The sequence below is a fragment of the Macaca fascicularis genome, chromosome 1, assembly GCF_037993035.2.
Source record: "Macaca fascicularis isolate 582-1 chromosome 1, T2T-MFA8v1.1".
Taxonomy (NCBI): Eukaryota; Metazoa; Chordata; class Mammalia; order Primates; family Cercopithecidae; genus Macaca; species Macaca fascicularis.
The window spans coordinates 207795942-207813901 of NC_088375.1; the positions used below are offsets into that span (position 1 = coordinate 207795942).

Below are 17960 nucleotides of genomic sequence, written 5' to 3' on the forward strand. Positions count from 1 at the left end.
AAGACAGGGTTTTGGGCTGGGTGCGGTGGTTCATGCCTGTAATCCTAGCACTTTGGGAGGCTGAGGCGGGTGGATTGCCTGAGCTCAGGAGTTTGAGACCAGCCTGGGCAACATGGCAAAACCTTGTCTCTACTAAAAATACAAAAAATTAGCCAAGAATGGTGGCACGTGCCTGTAGTCCCAGTTACTTGGGAGGTTGATTAAGGAGAGTCGCTTGAGCCTGAAAGGCAGAGGTTGCAGTGAGCCAAGATCACGCCATTGGACTCCAGCCTGGGTGACAGAGCGAGACTCTGTCTCTAAAACAAAACAAAACAAAACAAAACAAAACAGGGTTTGGATGGTCATCCAACTTTCCATCTATCTGAGATTAATTGTTTAATTGTGTTGAAAATTATGGGCTAAACTGAAGAACAGCAGAGAGCAGCAGTCTCTCTTCATTTGGGTCCACTCTTCCTTGGATCCACTCAGGACCTCCCTTGTTCCACCCTCCTCACTTCCTTCCCCAGCACCCTTCAGGTGCTCTAGCTCATACTTACTCTCCTTTCTCATTCCACTCCAGACAGTTGACACATCCTGAGTGACCCTGCGGGAGCAAATGAAAAGGGACAGGAAGAGAGTTGGTTAGGGGTTCTCTTGGGGAACTCAACACCAAGAAGTGGAACTGAACAGGTAAACCAGTCTTTCCATTTTCAATATTTCCCAAGTGCATGTGAGTAGCCAGAGTGGACTTAAAACTGACTAGCGTCTTACAATATATAAAGTTTCATATTCATGATCTCACTTGATACTAGGTACTTCTGAGCCATAAAGGACAGGTTTCATTGATTCCGTTTTGCAGAAAAGTAAACTGAAGTTCAGACAGTACAAAGAAGTAAAAGTGAGATCCAAACGTATTTTTGCTTTTACCATTAGGAGTACGTCAGCCAGGCACAGAGGCTCACACCTATAATCCTGGTGCTTTGTGAGGCCACCCAATCTGCTTGGGGCAGATTGCTTGAACTCAGGAGTTGGGATCAACCTGGGCAACATGGCGAAACCCCGTCTCTACAAAAAATACAAAAATTAGTTGGGTGTGGTGGCATGTGCCTGTAGTCCAAGCTACTCGGGAGGCTGAGGTGGGAGGATGACTTGAGCCGGGGAGGTGGAGGTTGGAGTGAGCTGAGATCGCACTGCTGCACTCCAGTCGGGGCAACAGAACCAGACCGTGTCTCAAACAAAACAAAACAAAAACAGAAAAAGAGATATGTCTGAAACAGTACCTTCAAGGGACATCCTCTCAGCCACAGAAAATTTGCCAGGAAACATTCAATCCAAGGACAGCCAATTAACTAGAAGGCTAATCTTTTATTCACCCAGCATTTTTTTTTTTTTTTTTTGAGACAGAATCAGGCTGGAGTGCAGTGGCGCGATCTCGGCTCACTACAACCTCCGCCTCCTGGGTTCACACCATTCTCCTGCCTCAGCCTCTCAAGTGGTTGGAGACTACAGGTGCCCGCCACCACGCCCAGCTAATTTTTTGTATTTTTAGTAGAGACAGGGTTTCACTGTGTTAGCCAGGATGGTCTTGATCTCCTGACCTTATGATCCGCCCACCTTGGCCTCCCAAAGTGCTGGGATTACAGGCGTGAGCCACCGCACCCGGCCTTTTTTTTTTTTTTTTTTTTTTTTAAAGAGACAGGATCTCACTATGTTGCCCAAGCTGGTCTTGAATGCCTGGCCTCAAGCCACTGCCCCCACCTCAGCCTCCCAAGTAGCTAGAACTATAGGTGTTCGCCACCGTGCCTGGCCTTCTTCCCTCTTTACTCCTTGTCCTGTAAAGAATCTCATCTGAGGTAAAACTCATTCTTCCCAGGCTCTCTACTTCTATACATTACTGCTTTGTTCAAGCCTGCCAGATCACTTGCTGATCTAAGGTCTTTTACCTTCCCATGGCATGTGGATCAAACCTCACGCATGACTCTGGTGTCTCTGGGTCAGAATCATCTCTGCCCTTAGTGCTCTCATTTTTCCAACAAGCTGTAAATTACTTGTACCAGGGGTGGGGGTAGGGTGGAGTGGGGCAAGAGGTGATGTCACAGCTTCAGTTTGGAATCTCCCGGAACACCACGGACCCTGAATGACCACCACTTATTGAGGGCTTACAAAAAGCAAGGCACGGTGTCTAACTGAGCACTTGTGGCAAAATATGGCCTCCCACAGATGTTCATATCCTAATCCTCTGAAACCTATGAATATGTTATTTTAGGTGGCAAAAGGGACTTTGCAGATGTGATTAAGGTTAAGGACCCTGAGATGGGAAGATTAGCCTAGATTATCCAGGTGGACCCAATCTAATCATATGAATCCCTAAAATTGGAGTACAGTACCTTTCCTGGTTGCAGAGAACTGGAGAGATGGAGGTATGAAAGAAACTGGACCTGCTGTTGCTAGCTTTGAAGATGGAGGAAGGAGGCAGGGAGCCAAGAAATACAGCAGCCTCCAAAGCTCAGAATAGCAAGGAAATAGATTCTACTCTATAGCCTCCAAAAGCCTCATGCCTGTAATTACAGCACTTGGGGAGGCTGAGGTGGGTAGATCACCTGAGGTCAGGAGTTCGAGACCAGCCTGACCAACATGGCAAAACCCCATCTCTACTAAAAATACAAAAAATTAGCTGGGAGTGGTGGTGCACCCCTGTAATCCCAGCTACTTGGGAGGCTGAGACAGAAGAATTGCTTGAACCCGGGAGGCGGAGGTTGCAGTGAGCTGACATCGCACCACTGTACTCCAGCCTGGGCAAGAGAGTGAGACACCCTCTCAAAAAAAAAAAAAAAAAAAAATTAGCTGGATGTGGTGGCATGCACCTGTAATCCCACTTAGGAGGCTGAGGTGGAAGGATCGTTTGAGCCCAGTTTCAGGTTGCAGTGATTGTGCCACTGCACTACAGCCTCCAACCAACCACTCTAGTCCCTGGTAACCATGATGCCACTTTCTACTTCTATGAGACCAACTTTTTAAGATTTCAAGTGAGACCATGCAGTATCTGTCTTTCTGTGGCTTGCTTACTTCATCTAACATAATGGCCTCGGAGTTCATCCATGTTGTTGTAAATGGTAAAGATTTCCAGGGCTTTTTTTTTTTTGAGACAGGGTCTGGTTCCATTGCCAAGACTAGAGTGCAGTGGCATGATCACGGCTCACTGCAACCTCCTCCTCCTGGGTTCAATAAAGCTTGACTTTTAATCATGATGTCACACTACTTTTATTTTACTTAAAGCTGTCTCAAAGCATTGCACTGGGCTCAGGGAGACACGACTGAATCAGACAAACATATTCTGTCCTCAGGGAATTGGTGAGATTTTGCTTTCTCCCCCTCTTCTCCAAACCTGTAACATTAGCTTTCCCCCATGTTACTATGATCTCCTCACAAGCATCACTTCAAATAGCTTATAGAGGCTGGGTGTGGTGGCTCACACTGTAATCCCAGCACTTTGGGAGGACGAGGTGGGCGGATCACCTGAGGTCAGGAGTTCCAGACCAGCCTGGCCAATGTGGTGAAACCCCGTCTCTACTAAAAATACAAAAATTAGCTGGGCGTGGTGGCATGCACCTGCAATCCCAGCTACTCAGGAGGCTAAGGCAGGAGAATTGTTTGAACCAGGGAGGCGGAGGTTGCAGTGATTGTGGTGAACTGAGATCACGCTGTTGTACTTGAGCCTGGGCAACAAGAGCTAAACTCTGTCTCAAACAAACAAACAAATAAACAAAACCCAAAACCCAAAACCAAATGGCTATAGAATATTCATCCAAAGATTAAGCCATATTTATTCACTTCTCCCTTAGTGTTGTACATTTAGGTCAGTTCTGATTTTGGTGAGTCAATGTATTTTAAAAATCCAATGAGAAAAGAACATTTACAGTGACTAGGCAGCCCAGACTAGGCCCAATGCCATAATTTTTGGCATTTGACCGAAATATTTAAAATCTGTATTATAAATCATGCTGCTCAGGAAGTTCTGATGAGTAGTCATGCTGTGGAAAAGTGTTTTAAAATGGGAAATGTTATTAACAAACACAATTTAGTAGATAGCAATCAATAAAAAAGTGGGGTCCACAGAGAAAAATAGTAAGTCATATAGGCAGTAAACAGGCAACTCATTTATTCAATACTCATTATTTATAAGGTAATGAGAGAAAAGGGAGTAAACAGTAGGATAACACAGGTCCATGTTTATAGCAACAAGAGACAAAGTTCTATCATAATAGAAAAAAGAGGCCAAGCGCAGTAGCTCACACCTGTAATCCCAGCACTTTGGGAGGCTGAGGTGGGCAGATCATTTGAGGTCAGGAGTTCAAAACCAGCCTGGCCAACATGGTGAAACCCCATCTCTACTAAAAATACAAAAATTAGCCAGGTGTGGTGGCGCATGCCTGTAGTCCCAGCTACGGGAGGCTGAGGCAGGAGAATGGCTTGAACCCAGGAGGCAGAGGTTGCAGTGAGCTGAGATTGCACCATTGCACTCTAGCCTGGGCAATAGAGTGGGACTCCATCTCAAAAAAACAAAACAAAACAAAACAAAACGAAAAAACAGGCAGCTGGGTATGGTGACTCATGCCTGTAATCCCAGCACTTTGGGAGGCTGAGGCAGGTGGATCACCTGAGGTCAAGAGTTCAAGACCTGCCTGGGCAACATGATAAAACCCCGTCTCTACTAAAAATACAGGCCGGGCACGGTGGCTCATGCCTGTAATCTTAGCACTTTGGGAGGCCAAAGTGGGCAGATCACCTGAGGTCAGGAGTTACACACCAGCCTGGCCAATATGGTGAAATCCTATCTTTACTAAAAATACAAAAATTAGCCAGGCATGGTGGTGCACACCTATAATCCCAGCTACTCGGGAGGCTGAGGCAGGGAAAAAAGGTTGAACCTGGGAGGTGGAGGTTGCAGTGAGCCGAGGTAGCACCACTGCAGTTTAGCCTGGGCGACAGAGTGAGACTGTCTCAAAAAAAAAAAAAAAAAAATTAGCCGGGTATGGAGGCTCATGCCTATGGACGCAACAACTCAGGACGCTGAGACAGGAGAATTGCTTGAATCTGGGAGGCAGAAGTTGCACTGAGCCAAGATTGTGCCCCTGCACTCCAGCCTGTGTGAGAGAGAGAGAGACTCTGTCTCGAAAAAAAAAAAAAAAAAAAAAAAAAAAAAAAAAAAAAATATATATATATATATATATATATATATATATATATATATATAAAAAGGAGATACCAAACAAACCAGAAGAAAATAGGAATGTCAGGCTTTAGGAACAGGCTTAAAGGATCTTTGAGAACATTTTCTGACTTTCAGGCAAAGCCTGTGATCCAGTTTGTGTAGCTACATATAAGGACCCTCTCTTAACTGTAACCCAGTGAGATTCATCATATACACATTTAACGTACCTGCTGACTTCAGGCCTAAACCCTTGTGTAATGAGGCTCAACCTAAAGGGTCAATGTCAAAGAGCGTGAAAGTTACAGATATTTAATGAAGCCTCCACAAAAAATGCCAACTAGGAAAGACAGGAAGCAGACAGCCAAGTGCTTCTCTCTAACTTATTAAAAAACAGCATGAATGAGTCTGAACAAGCAAGATTTAGATTAAAATCCAGCAAAATTAACAGAACACTTACTAAATTCCAGGGTAGATGCTAAGCTTTCACTTTTGTCAATTTATTTAAGCTTCACAATACACATATTTATTACCATGTATTAAGGTTATGTAGGTGCAATATTTTAACAGAATGGAGTAAGTTCTGACAGCAAATAAAACTTTAAAAAATTCCTCACTCACTATTCACTTAACGATATGTTGTCTTAAAGTCAGAATGATTTGTATATCCAGACATTTCCATAAAATCTTTCCTTTTGTTCCTTCTTTAATCTAGCTCAATGTTTTCTCAAATTTTAGTGGGCCTAAGAACTACTTATATGGAGTAGTATTAATTATAAGAATAGCTAAACTTAGCTTTCTATGTGTCAGGCCCTGTCCTAAGTACTTCACATAATTACCCTTGAAAATCCATTAAGTTGTCCATAAAATACAACAAATATCGTTTTATGTGTACAAGCTGTATTTCCTTGAGCAAGTTCTTTAACCTCTCTGTGTCTCAGGCTCTACATCAGTAAAAGAGATAATAACTGTAGATAGCCTCATGGGGTTGTTGTGGGAAACGAACAGTATTTGTAAAGCACTTTGCGAGTGGCTACTTTGATAGCTGAGTGGCAGAATCAGAACTAAAATCCAAATATGTCTTTTCCATTGTACCAAGAGAGTTCAAGACTTACAGCACAGGCTGGGCATGGTGGCTCACACCAGTAATCTCAGCACTTTGGGAGGCTAGGCAGGAGGACTGCTTGAGCCCAGGAGTTTGAGACTAGTCTGGGCAACATAGTCAGATGCTATCTCTACAAAAATTTAAGAAATTAGCCAGGTGTGGTGGCGTGCGCTTGTAGTCCCAGCTACTGGGGAGGCTAAGGTGGGAGGATCTCTTGAACCCGGGAGGTGGAGGCTACAGTGAGCCATGATCATGTCACTGCACTCCAGCCTGGGCAAGAGAGCAAGGCTCTGTCTCATAAAAACCAAAAAAACAAAAAAAACAAAAAAAATCCCAAGAAACAAAAAACGTAAGCACAGCCCAATGTGAACTATATTGGAGAAAGAAAAATCCTCCTAAAAGTCATGAAAAGGAGCAATTATATTTCTGGTCCGGCTCCAGTGATCCTCCCATCTCAGCCTCCTGAGTAGCTGGGACTAGAGATGCGTGCCACCATACCTGGCTAATTTTTGTATTTTTTGTAGAGATGGGGTTTCGCCATGTTGACCAGGCTGGCTGGTTTCAAACTCCTGGGCTCAAGTGATCTGCCTGCCTCAGCCTCCCAAAGTGCTGGGATTATAGGCATGAGTCACCGTGTCCGGCCTTAATTCAATCTTTTAATAATTATTCAAGCACCTATTATATACTAGGCATTCTTACACATGCAAAGGTTGTTGTGGTAAATAAGATAACTCTAGTAGGGTAAGAGAGAAAATAAACAAACATATAAATCAGTAAGATGAATTCAGATGGTGATAAGTGTGATGAATATACGTTATTTATTTTTATTTTTTGAGACAAAATATCACTGTGTCACCCAGGCTAGAGTGCAGGGCACAATCTCAGCTCACTGCAACGTCCGCCTCCCAGGTTCAAGTAATTCTCCGCCTCAGTCTCTTGAGTAGCTGGGCTTACAGGCACGCATCACCACACATGGCTAATTTTTGTATTTTTAGTAGAGACGGGGTTTCACCATGTTGGCCAGGCTGGTCTTGAACTCCTGACCTCAGGTGATTCACCCGCCTTGGCTCCCAAAGTACTGGGATTACAGGCATGAATCACCGCACCTGGCCTGGATATACTTTAGACGCAGTGGTCAGGGAAAGCCACTTTGAGGAATTAATATTTGAGGTGAAATCTGAATGCTGAGAAGTAGCAAGTTACACAAATATCTGAAGGAAAAGCATTTCAGGCATATGGAAGAACGAGTATAAAAATAAGAACAGGCCTGATAATGCCGAAGAAACAGAAGGAAAGCCAATGTGGTTAGAGCATAGTGATGAAGGGGACAGAGTAAGATGAGCAAGATGGGCTCAGGGAGGTGAGCAGAGGCCAAATCCTAAGGGTGTTTTACACGTCATGGCAAGAAGCTTCGTGGGGCCAGGAATTGTGTTGGTCTTATTCACTGCTATATTCTTTTCCTAGTGTCTAGAACATTTCTGTCATATAGCAGGCATTCAATATTTGCTTGAAAATATGACTGAATTAATGAATAGTTCTTAGTTCTGCCCTCTGGTACTTCAAAGCATGAGTTTACTCCATCATCTAAAGCAGAGGTTAGCAATCTTTTCTGTAAAGGCTCAGACAGTAAATATTTTAGGTCTTGCAGGCCATATGGTCTCTATCACTACTACTCAATTCTACCACTGAATCACTAGAGCAAACATAAGCAATACATAAGTGAGTATGCTGTGTTCCAATAAAACTTTATTTATGGCCGGGCGCGGTGGCTCACGCCTGTAATCCCAGCACTTTGGGAGGCCGAGGCGGGCGGATCACAAGGTCAGGAGATCGAGACCACGGTGAAACCCCGTCTCTACTAAAAATACAAAAAATTAGCCGGGTGCGGTTGTGGGCGCCTGTAGTCCCAGCTACTCGGGAGGCTGAGGCAGGAAAATGGCGTGAACCCGGGAGGCGGAGCTTGCAGTGAGCCGAGATTGCGCCACTGCACTCCAGCCTGGGCGACAGAGCGAGACTCCGTCTCAAAAAAAAAAAAAAAAAAAAAAAAAAAAAAAACTTTATTTATAAAAGCAGGTGGCAATAAATTTGAATTTATTTATAAAAGCTGGGTGTGGTGGCTCATGCCTATAATCCCAGCACTTTGGGAGGCTGAGGTGGGCTGATCATTTGAGGTCAGGAGTTTGAGGCCAACATGGTGAAACCCCGTCTCTACTAAAACATACAAAAAATCAGCTGGGTGTTGTGGCACATGCCTGTAATCCCAGCTACATGGGAGGTTGAGGAAGGAAGCGGAGGCTGCAGTGAGCCGAGATCATGCCACTACACTCCAGCCTGGGAGACAGAGTGAGACTCTGCCTCAAAAAAATTTTTTTAAATTAAAATAAAATAAAGCTTATATGGAAATACCGGGGACCCAGAATAGACAAAACAATCTTGAAAAAGATGAACAAAGTTGAAAGACTCATACTTCCCAATTTCATAACTTACTACAATGCTACAGCAATCAAAACAGTGTGGTACTGGCATAAGAACAGACATTTAGATCAATGGACTAGAGTTGAGAGTTCATAAATACATCCTTAAATTTATAGTCAATTGATTTCTGATAAGAGTGTCAAGACAGGTTGGGCACTGGGGCTTGCACCTATAATCCCAGTTATTTGGGAGACTAAGGCAGGAGGATCACTTGAGACTAAGAGTTTGAGACCAGCCTGTGCAACATAGCCAGACTCTATCTCTTAAAAAAACAAAACAAAACAAAACAAAAAGAGTGTTAAGCAATTCAGTAGAAGGAAAGAATAGTCTTTTCAGCTCATGGTGACAGGACAAGTGGATGTCCACATGTAAAAGAATGAAATTGGATTCCCTACCTCACACCATACATAAAAATTAATTCAAATGAATCAAAGACCTACATATAAAATCTAAAACTATAAAACTCTTAGAAGAGGCCGGGCGCGGTGGCTCAAGCCTGTAATCCCAGCACTTTGGGAGGCCGAGACGGGCGGATCACGAGGTCAGGAGATCGAGACCATTCTGGCTAACACGGTGAAACCCCGTCTCTACTAAAAAATACAAAAAAAACTAGACGGGCGAGGTGGTGGGCGCCTGTAGTCCCAGTTACTTGGGAGGCTGAGGCAGGAGAATGGCGTGAACCTGGGAGGTGGAGCTTGCAGTGAGCCGAGATCCGGCCACTGCACTCCAGCCTAGGTGACAGAGCGAGACTCCGTCTCAAAAAACAAACAAACAAAAAAACAAAAAAACTCTTAGAAGAAAACACAGGTGTATATATTCACGACCTTGGATTAGGCAATGTTTTTAAAGACATAATACCAAAAGCACCAGTAACGAAAGAAAAAAAGTTTAGTTGGGCATGGTGGTGTGTGCCTGCAGTCCCAGCTACTCAAGAGGCTGAGATGGGAGGATTGCTTAAGCCTGGGAGGTTGAGGCTGCAGTAAGCCATCACTGTGCCAATGCACTCCAGTGAGGGTTACGGAGAGAGATCCCATATCAATTAAAAAAAAAGATAAAACATAAATTGAATTCATTAAAATTAAAACTTTTATGCAAAGTCATCATTAAAAAATGAAAAGACAACACACAAAGGAAAAGAAACAAAATTTCAAACCACATATATCTAACTCAACAACAAAAAAGGGCAACCCAATTAAAAAACGAGTAAAGGATCTGAATAGACATTTCTCCAAAGAAAATATGACACAAATATGACAACAAGCACATGAAAACATGCTCAACATCATTAGTCACTAGGGAAATGAAAATCAAAACCACAATGAGATACCACTCCACACCCACCAGGAGGGCTATAATAAAAAAAAATTTTCTTTTTTTTCTTTTTGAGACGAAGTCTTGCTCTGCCACCCAGGCTGGAGTACAGTAGCGCAATCTCGGCTCACTGCAACCTCCACCTCCTGGGTCCAAGCAATTCTCCTGCCTCAGCCTCCCGAGTAGCTGGGATTACAGGTGTGTGCCACCATGCCTGGCTAAGTTTTATATTTTTAGTAGAGATGGGGTTTCACTGTGTTAGCCAGGATGGTCTCGATCTCCTGACCTCGTGATCTGCCTGCTTCGGCCTCCCTAAGTGCTGGGATTATAGGCGTGAGCCACCGCGCCTGGCCTATAATAAAAAATATTGATAATGAGAAGTGTTGGCAAGGATGCAGACAAATTGGAACCCTCATACATTTCTGTTGGGAATGTAAAATGGTGGTACTACTTTGGAAAACAGTTTGGCAGTTCCTTAAAAAAGTTAAACACTGAGTTACCATCTGACCCAGCAATTCCACCCTTGGGTATATACCAAGAAAAGTGAAGAAAACATGTCCACACAAACTTGTACACAAATGTTCATAGAAGCATTATTCATAATAGCCAAAAAATAGAAATAACCCCATGTTCCACCAACTGATGAATGAATAGACAGAATGTGGTATATCCAAATGACAGAATGCTATTTGGCCACAAAAAAGAAAAGTACAGATTCATGCTATAACATAGATGAATCTTAAAAACATTATGCTAAAAAGCCACAAACTTTATAATTCCATTTAAGTGAAATGTTCAGAATAGGAAAATCCATTGCAACAGAAAATAGATTAGTGGTTTCTGGGTAGGGTCAGTATGGGAGAAGGGAGTGACTGCTAAGATGGGTAAGAGGTTCCTTTTTGGGGTGATGAAAACGTTCTGGAATTAGAGAGCAGGGATGGTTGCAAAACTTTGTGAATATAGTTTGTGAATAGTCAAAACCACTCAATTATATAAAATAACAAACAAGTAAACAGCCAACATTCTGGATTTGGCCCACTGGCCATAAATTGCTGATCTGTGATTTAAAGGACAGTCCTCACGAAAGGAAATGTCTCACAAAGTCAGATCCCCGCTCCATCTTTTTCTTTATTTTTTATTTATATTTTTATTTTTATTTTATTTTTTTTGAGACAGAGTCTCACTCTGTCGCCCAGGTTAGAGTGCAGTGGTGCAATCTCGGCTCACTGCAACCTCCGCCTCCTGGGTTCAAGCAATTCTCCTGTCTCAGCCTCCCGAGTAGCTGAGATTACAGGTGCCTGCCACCATGCCTGGCTACTTTTTTGTATTTTTAGTAGAGATGAGGTTTCACCATGTTGGCCAGGCTGGCATCTTTTTCTTTAAACATGACTGTTTAATGAACTTGGTATCTAGTTTACTTCTCTAAAATGGTATTATCTTAAAAAGCTCTGACAAGTGTTTGTTAGAATAAGGTTACACTATGCCTATGGAACTGCTCTCATCTACCAAAGTTATTCAAAAAGGAAATCAATCTAGTTTCATATGACTTGTTTCCATAAATTCATAATTTGAATTTATGCTAAAATGATATAAGAAACAAAATGGAAAAAGCAAGCAGGACAGATTGTAAAGGTAAGACAGATACATAATGTTTGCAATTGTTTAAGGATAATATGAAGAAAACTAATAAGGCAAGAGAATAAATCCACCAAGCCAGGAACTATCTATTAAGCCATTTTTAAAACAGATACATGGTTGAGGCAGAAAGGATATGAACTCTGGAGCCAGATAAGCCTGATATAAATCTTTAAAATCTTATTTCTACCACTTATCTGACCTCAGAAATGCTCAGTTTTACTCTGATTTGTAAAGTGAGATTCCTTTCTTCTTCTCTCTACCATGCATCTAATACTGTGCCAAGAAATCCCACAAGTGAATGAAGTAGCAGGAATCAAAGTGTGATCACAACTTCCAAGGTGATCTTGGAAGATCCCTGGTAATACATACAAAATGAAAGCAAGCAGCTCCCCAAAAAAGTGAGGACTGCAGGCCATGGCTGGAATCCCAGGATATTTGGTTCTTGTCCAGTTGTGACAATAAAACTCATGAGATGAGCTGGCACATGTAACTAAAGAGGGATGTGGAATGCTCAGCAAAAATGTCCAAGGAAAGTGGAAAGCTGATTGGGTCTTATATACTAGAATGGCTTAAAATTAATCCTCATTAATTTAAATTTAAGTTGTTTAATCTCAACCTCCCTTTTGGCTCTCTTACTTGGTTGCTGCCACTACAACAGTTCTTTGTATTTTCTTTTACTTTTAAAAAATGTTTTATGGAGATGGGGTCTTGCTATGTTGCCCAGGCTGGCCTCAAACTCCTGGCCTCAAACGATTCTCCTGACTCCCAAAGTGCTGGGATTATAGGCATGAGCCACTGTGTCCCAGCCAGTTCTTTGTATTTTATTTTGTTTTTTTCTTTCTCTCTCTCTCTCTTTTTTTTCAGACAGGGTCTCCCCCTGTTGCTCAGGCTGGAGTAAGTGGTATGATCATAGCTCACTGCAGCCTCAAACTCCTAGGCTCAAGCAATCCTCCCACGTCTGACTCCCTAGTAGCTGGGACTACAGGCGCACACCACCACACTTGGTTAATTTTTGTATTTTTTTGTAGAGATGAGGTCTTGTTATGTTGCCCAGGCTGGTCACAGCTCTGGGCTCAAGTGATCCTCCCACCTCAGCCTCCAAAGTGATGGGATTACAGGCGTGAGCCATTGTGCTCAGCCCTTTGTATTTTCCTAATGAACAACTTCAACTTTCTATTTTGAAACAATTTCAAACATAAAAAGTTTGCAAGAATAGTATAAGAATGCCTATATATACGTTTTACCTAATTCATAAATTAAATAATCTTTTTTCCTCTCCCTCTCCTCTTTCTCTCTCTACACACACACACACACACACACACACACGTGCAAAGTACCTTTTTTCCTGAACCATTTGAGAAATCAGTTGTAGACTTCAGGACCCCTTACACTTAACTACTTCAGTGTATAATTCTTGAGAACATTGGTCATTCTTTTATTTAACCAGAGCATATTTATCAAAATCAGAAAATTTAACACTGATACAATACTGTTGTCTAACATATAGTCCATATTCAAATTTCACCAACTGTCCAATAATGTCCATTTTATTTTCCTCATTCAGAATCCAATCCAGGATCACACACTGCATTTAGTTTATGTTTTCTTAATGTCATTAAGAAAAATTAGTCATTTTCTGTTTCTTTTAATCTGGGACAGTTCCTCAGCCCTTTTTTGTTTCCTATGACACTGACATTTTTGAAGACTGTATCAACTTTTGCCCTGTCCCAGCCCTAGAATTAGTTATTTCTCCAAAAATCCCTGCTTCCTTTTAATAGAGAATGGTATTTAGAAACTAGCAACCCATAATTACTATGGTATCACTGCTTCTAAATTACCATTTTGTGGACAGAGCTGGAAATAATAGATAAATACAAATTTCTATATATGTGGTTTATTTTTATGTTTTTTAGAGACATTTATTTTATTTTTTTGTTGCCAAGGCTGGGGTGCAGTGGCGCAATCATAGCTCAGTGCAGCCTTGACCTCCTGGGCTCAAGTGATCCTCCTGCCTCAACCTCCTGAGCAGCTACAAGTACAGACATGTGTCACCATGCCTAGCTATTTTTTATTTGTGAAGACAGGGGTCTCACTATGTTACCCAGGCTGGTCTCCAACTCCTGGCCTCAAGCTATACGTGCTTTTAAAATCATGAGTTTATATTGAAATAGGCTAATTCCAATCCAGTACCTCAGAGTTCTTCCTCGTCTTTCCCTATTCCATATTTGAATTTCCCTTTTACATGAGAACTCTGGCTCCCAATAACATTGACTTCTTTATTCAATTCTGTAACATACACGAAGTAGTTACAGAATTGCTACAGCAATACTACAAATGACAAATCTACTAAGTAGAGCTCAAGATTTCTTTGAAGTTCATTTTATCTTTATACTGAAAATATATACAAAGTATTACATTAAAAAATTGGCTGGGCATGGTGGCTCACGCCTCATCCCAGCACTGTGGGAGTACTTGAGAGGCCAAGGCGGGATCACTTGAGCCCAGGAGTTTGAGACCAGCCTGGGCAACACAGCAAAACCTTCTCTCTACTAAAAAAAAAAATTTTTTTTTTTTTTGAGACAGAGTTTCGCTCCTGTTGCCCAGGCTGGAGTGCAATGGCGCCATCTCAGCTCACCGCAACCTCTGCCTGCCAGGTTCAAGTGATTCTCCTGCCTCAGCCTCCCGAGCAGCTGGGATTACAGGTATGCACCATCTCGCACAGCTAATTTTTGTATTTTTAGTAGAGACAGGGTTTCACCATGTTGGTCAGGCTGGTCCTGAACTCCCAACCTCAGGTGATCCTCCTGCCTTGGCCTCCCAAAGTGCTGGGATTACAGAAGTGAGCCACCACGCCTGGTCTATTTTTTATTTTTTTTTAAATTTTTTAGGCTGGCACAGTGGCTCACACCTATAATCCCAGCACTTTGGGAGACCGAGGCGGGTGGATCACCTGAGGCCGGGAGTTTGAGACCAGCCTGACCAACATGGAGAAACCCCATCTCTACTAAAAATACAAAAGTTACCAGGCATGGTGGTGAATGCCTGTAATCCCAGCTGCTCAGGAGGCTGAGGCAAGAGAATCGCTTGAACCCGGGAGGCGGAGGTTGTGGTGAGACGAGATCACACCATTGCACTCCAGCCTGGGCAACAGAGTGAGACTCCATCTCAAATAACATAACATAACATGGCCGGGCGCGGTGGCTCAAGCCTGTGATCCCAGCTCTTTGGGAGGCCAAGACGGGCGGATCACGAGGTCAGAAGATCGAGACCATCCTGGCTAACACGGTGAAACCCCGTCTCTACTAAAAAATACAAAAAACTAGCCAGGCGAGGTGGCAGGCGCCTGTAGTCCCAGCTACTCGGGAGGCTGAGGCAGGAGAATGGCGCGAACCCGGGAGGCGGAGCTTGCAGTGAGCTGAGATCCGGCCACTGCACTCCAGCCTGGGCGACAGAGCAAGACTCCGTCTCAAAAAAAAAAAAAAAAAAAAAACATAACATAACATAACATAATATAACATAACATAAATAAAATAAAATACAAAAAGTAAATTACATGAATTAGTTGGCATCCCACTTCCCAACTTTGTTGATTTAATTTTACTTTCTGAAAATGTAAAGTCTCAACATGGTTCTAAAAGTAAACAGGCATGGTGGCTCGTCCCTGTAATCTAAACATTTTGGAAGGCTGTGGCAGGCAGGTCACTTGAGGCCAGGAGTTTGAGACCAGCCTAGCAAACATGGTGAAACCTTGTCTCTACTCAAAATACAAAAATTAGCAGGGCATGGTGGCAGATGCCTGTCATCCCAGCTACTCAGGAGGTTGAGGCACATGCATTGCTTGTACCCAGGAGGCAGAGGTTGCAGTGAGCCAAGATCATGCCACTGCACACCAGCCTGGGCAACAGAGAGAGGCTCTGTCTCAAAATAAAAATAAAATAAATAAATGTAAAAACTACAAAAAGGTCCAAAGAAGAGTTACTCACCTTTCTCTACTCTTCTATCTTATACCTCCCACCCGCTGCAGTGACTAATTTCATTAGTTTCTCCTATCCATCCTGTGCTTCTGTTTACAAAAACCATGCAGGTGCATATATCAATCCTTATTCTCCCTCCCTTTTTACACCAAAATTGGCAAAAATTATATTAAAATGGCCCTCAAGCATATGGAATATATATTAAACTTCATTCATAAGAGAAATGTAACTTAAAACGATACTGAGACACTTTTTACTAGTTAGAATGATTAAAAAAAAAAATTCAAAAGCTCAACCACACAGTCTACTGATGAGTTATAGAAAAACAGGCACATTCATGCATTGCTGGTGGGAAGACAAAATGGTGCAAATTCCATGGTGGAGAATTTGGCAACATCTGTTTTTTTTGTTTGTTTGTTTGTTTGTTTCTTTGTTTTTGAGATAGGATCTTACTCTGTTGCCTAGGCTGGAATGCAGTGGCACGATCTCAGCTCACTGTAGCCTCAACCTCCTAGGCCCAGGTGATCCTCTTACTTCAACCTCCCAAGTAGCTGGGACTACTGGCACGTGCCACCACGTCTGGCTAATTTTTGTATTTTTTGTAGAGATGGGGTCTTGCCATGTTGCCCAGGCTGATCTTGAACTCCTGAGCTCAAGCGATTCACCTGCCTCAGCCTCCCAAAGTGCTGGTATTAGAGGCGTGAGCCACCACGCCCGGCCAGCAATATCTAACAAAACTACATATACATTTACCCTTTGACTAGTACTCTCACTTTTAAGTTTTCTACCCTAAAGATACATCTCCAGCAATACTAAACTACCTATGTATTTAATACAAGGTAGTGGCCGGGCACGGTGGCTGAAGCCTGTAATCCCAGCACTTTGGGAGGCCGAGACGGGCGGATCACGAGGTCAGGAGATCGAGACCAGCCTGGCTAACACGGTGAAACCCCGTCTCTACTAAAAATACAAAAAACTAGCCGGGCGAGGTGGTGGGCGCCTGTAGCCCCAGCTACTTGGGAGGCTGAGGCGGGAGAATGGCGTAAACCTGGGAGGCAGAGCTTGTAGTGAGCTGAGATCCGGCCACTGCACTCCAGCCTGGGTGACAGAGCGAGACTCTGTCTCAAAAAAAAAAAAAAAAAAAAAAAAAAAATACAAGGTAGTTTGATTATAATAATTATTCTTATAATTACAAACTCTTAGAAACAACTCTAGGCCGGGCGCGGTGGCTCAAGCCTGTAATCCCAGCACTTTGGGAGGCCGAGACGGGCGGATCACGAGGTCAGGAGATCGAGACCATCCTGGCTAACACGGTGAAACCCCGTCTCTACTAAAAAATACAAAAAACTAGCCGGGCGCGGTGGCGGGCGCCTGTAGTCCCAACTACTCGGGAGGCTGAGGCAGGAGAATGGCGTGAACCCGGGAGGCGGAGCTTGCAGTGAGCTGAGATCCGGCCACTGCACTCCAGCCTGGGCGGCAGAGCGAGACTCCGTCTCAAAAAAAAAAAAAAAAAAAAAAAAAAAAAAAAAAAAAAAAAAGAAACAACTCTACATGCCCACACATGGGAAATTCAATGAATACATCTTGGTGCATCTACACAATGGTGTACTCTACAGCTGTAAAATAATAAGTAAGGGCGGAAGGGCTGGGCGTGGTGGCTCCTGTCTATAATCCTAGCACTTTGGGAGGCCAAAATAGAAGGAATGCTTGAGGCCAGGAGTTCGAGACCAACCTGGTCAACACAGCAAGACCCCATCTCTGTTAAAAAAAAAAAAATACAAAAATCAGCCAGGCGTGGTAGCGCGTGCCTATAGTCCTACCTCAGGAGGCTGAGGTGGGTGGATTGCTTGAGCCTGGGAGGTTGAGGGCTTCAGTGAGCTGAAATTGTGCCACTGCATTCCAGCCCAGGCAACAGAGACACTACCTCAAAAAAAAAAAAAAAAAAGGAAGAACTCTGTGAACTGATATGGGATAATTTTCAAGATATATTGGTAAGTGGAAAAAAAAAAAAAAGCAAAGCACAAGACAATCTTTCTCTCTCTCTCTCCCCAGTCCTTAAAAGACCTCCAAGTCCAGTCAACCAACCCATCTACTCTCTCCTTATAGGCAAACTCATTTTCTTCCTTCCCTATCCAGCTAAGAATCGATGATTCATTATTACAACTGTTCTCTTACAACATTCATCTGACACATCCCCACTCTGGATAATCTCCTTGCTTTCCTGTGTCTTCAGCTTTCCCTTTCCCTGCCAGTTATTTCCTCTTCAGAT

The 17960-nt window shown here is 43.0% G+C and overlaps 1 protein-coding gene across 2 annotated transcripts in view; it reads right to left on the reverse strand.

Annotated features, from left to right (window-relative positions):
* Positions 1-17960, reverse strand: part of WDTC1 (WD and tetratricopeptide repeats 1) — an 81545-nt gene that overhangs the window by 23661 nt on the left and 39924 nt on the right. For both annotated transcript variants that reach the window (XM_045377022.2, XM_045377020.2), the window contains exon 4: positions 537-583. In XM_045377022.2, coding sequence (XP_045232957.1) covers positions 537-583 — 47 coding nt within the window. The remainder of the gene's footprint in view (positions 1-536; positions 584-17960) is intronic.